The sequence below is a fragment of the Aplysia californica genome, unplaced genomic scaffold (assembly GCF_000002075.1).
Source record: "Aplysia californica isolate F4 #8 unplaced genomic scaffold, AplCal3.0 scaffold00147, whole genome shotgun sequence".
In the NCBI taxonomy this organism is placed as follows: domain Eukaryota; kingdom Metazoa; phylum Mollusca; class Gastropoda; order Aplysiida; family Aplysiidae; genus Aplysia; species Aplysia californica.
Window position 1 is genome coordinate 241,847 of NW_004797417.1, and position 1,935 is coordinate 243,781.

The 1,935-nt window shown below is 39.8% G+C and overlaps 1 protein-coding gene across 1 annotated transcript in view; it reads right to left on the reverse strand.

Annotated features, from left to right (window-relative positions):
* The window catches only part of LOC101860167 (catalase), a gene marked incomplete in the record, with an annotated part of 36,871 nt that overhangs the window by 12,367 nt on the left and 22,569 nt on the right, over nucleotides 1-1,935 (reverse strand). Inside the window, 1 exon segment of the mRNA XM_013081821.2 lies at nucleotides 201-380. Coding sequence (XP_012937275.1) covers nucleotides 201-380 — 180 coding nt within the window.

Sequence of the window (1,935 nt, forward strand, 5' to 3'; positions counted from 1 at the left end):
GGGGGGGGGGGGCTTTTGGGGGCTTTCCGTTATTTGTTTATTTGTTTGTTTGTTTGCCCATGTGCGGGGTTGTTTTGTTTTGAGTTGTTTTGTTGGTGGGTTTGGTTGGGGTTTTTTTGCTTTTTTTGTAGGGGGTTGTTCAGACTAGACGGAATGTATAAACTGGTATTTATTATCCACACAGCAGTGTTGTTGCTTACCTTGAAGTGGAATTTACAGTAGTAGCCGTCGCCTCCGGCGTTTACCATTTTGAAGGTGTGGCTCCCGTAGCCGTTCATGTGCCTGTAGCCGTCCGGGGTGCCGCGGTCAGAGAAGAGGAAGGACACCTGGTGGGTTGTCTCCGGCCGGAGGGAGATGAAGTCCCAGAACATGTCAGCGTCCTGGCGGGAAGATAATACAGAGGTCAGTTTCCTGTGTTTGTTTGTTTGTTTGTTTTGGACGTTTTTTGTGTGAGTGTTTTTGGTGTTTGTTTTGTGCTAGCTTGTTTGTTTGTTTGTGATTGTTTAGTTTTTTGTTAGGTCGTTTGACTGTTTGCTTGGTTGGTTGGTTGGTTGGTTGTTTGGTTGGTTGGTTGGTTGGTTGGTTGTTTGGTTGGTTGATTTCGTGCTTTTTGTTTGTTTATTTGTTTGCTTGTTTATTCGTTTTTGTAGGGGAGGGGTATTTTACTTTTTATTTTTATTTATTTATTTTTTTATTTTTTTATTTATTTTTTTTTTGGGGGGGGGGGCGGGGGCATTGCTTTTTTGTTGTTGTTTATTTCGGCCGAAACCACAGATGATGCCTACTGAAAAAACAAAAATCCCAATAAGTAGTGACGGGCCATCCTTTGTTATCATCATCATCATCATCACAATCATCATCATCATCATCATCATCATCATCATCATCATCATCATCATCATCATCATCATCATCATCATCATCATCATCATCATCATCCTGGAGAGGACACACAAAAGTCATCATCATCATCATGATTACTTTAAACATATATTACCTTATTATCACCGTCCTTATCTTTTATGCTATTTGTAAGAGTTCACCTTCCCCTAACAAAACACATTTAAAAAATTGAGAATTTATACATCGTCTCTATCACTGTTTAGAATTTTTTGTCAGCAAGTTATCATCTCCACGTTGCGTGTTTTTGGGTTTCTTTTTTTTCTTTTTTTTTTTTTCCTTTTTTATAGAAGGACCCTTATGAGTATTTGCACGCGATCCGTTCCACTACAACGTTTTTTCAAAACAAGTTGTTTTTATGCGTTTTTGTTTTTTATTGTTGTTATCGGGTTTTTTGTGCGAGACCAGGAAAATTCAAGAAGCAAGCTTGAAAGAAAGCCATTGAGTTATCATTACGTACGGAGACAGGAAAAAAAGGGAGAGAGGTCGAGCAAGGAGAGAGAGGGAGTGAATGAGTGAGAGAGTAAGTGAGGGAGAAAGAGAGAGCGTGAGAGAGAGAGGGAGAGAGAGAGAGACAGATAGAGAGAGAGGGGGGGGGGAGAGAGAACATATTGTTGATGTTGTTGCTCTTGTGGTTGTTGTTGATGGTTCTGTTGTTGTTGGTGGTGGTGGTGGTGAGGGTGTTTGTCTGCTCATTTTTTGTTTCTGTTTGTTTTTTTTTGGTTTTTTTGTTTGTTTGTTGTTGTTGTTGTTTTTTGGGGGGGTTGTTGTAATCTGCTCTATGGAGTGCAAAGGGGGGGAAGGCTGTCCTTGAATTTCCTCTGGGCTTGTGGAAGTGTTTATCTTCAGCCCCACTTTTGCCACCTTTACACCTTCCGTACCGGAATATTGTGGTAAGTCTTACCGTAGGCCGCACAAACCTAAATTTGACGCGTTTTTACAGGAATTAGAAGACAAGTACGAGACAGCAGCATTCATATTCATTATTATATATATATTTAAAAAATAATGAGAATTTATACATATGTATGTATG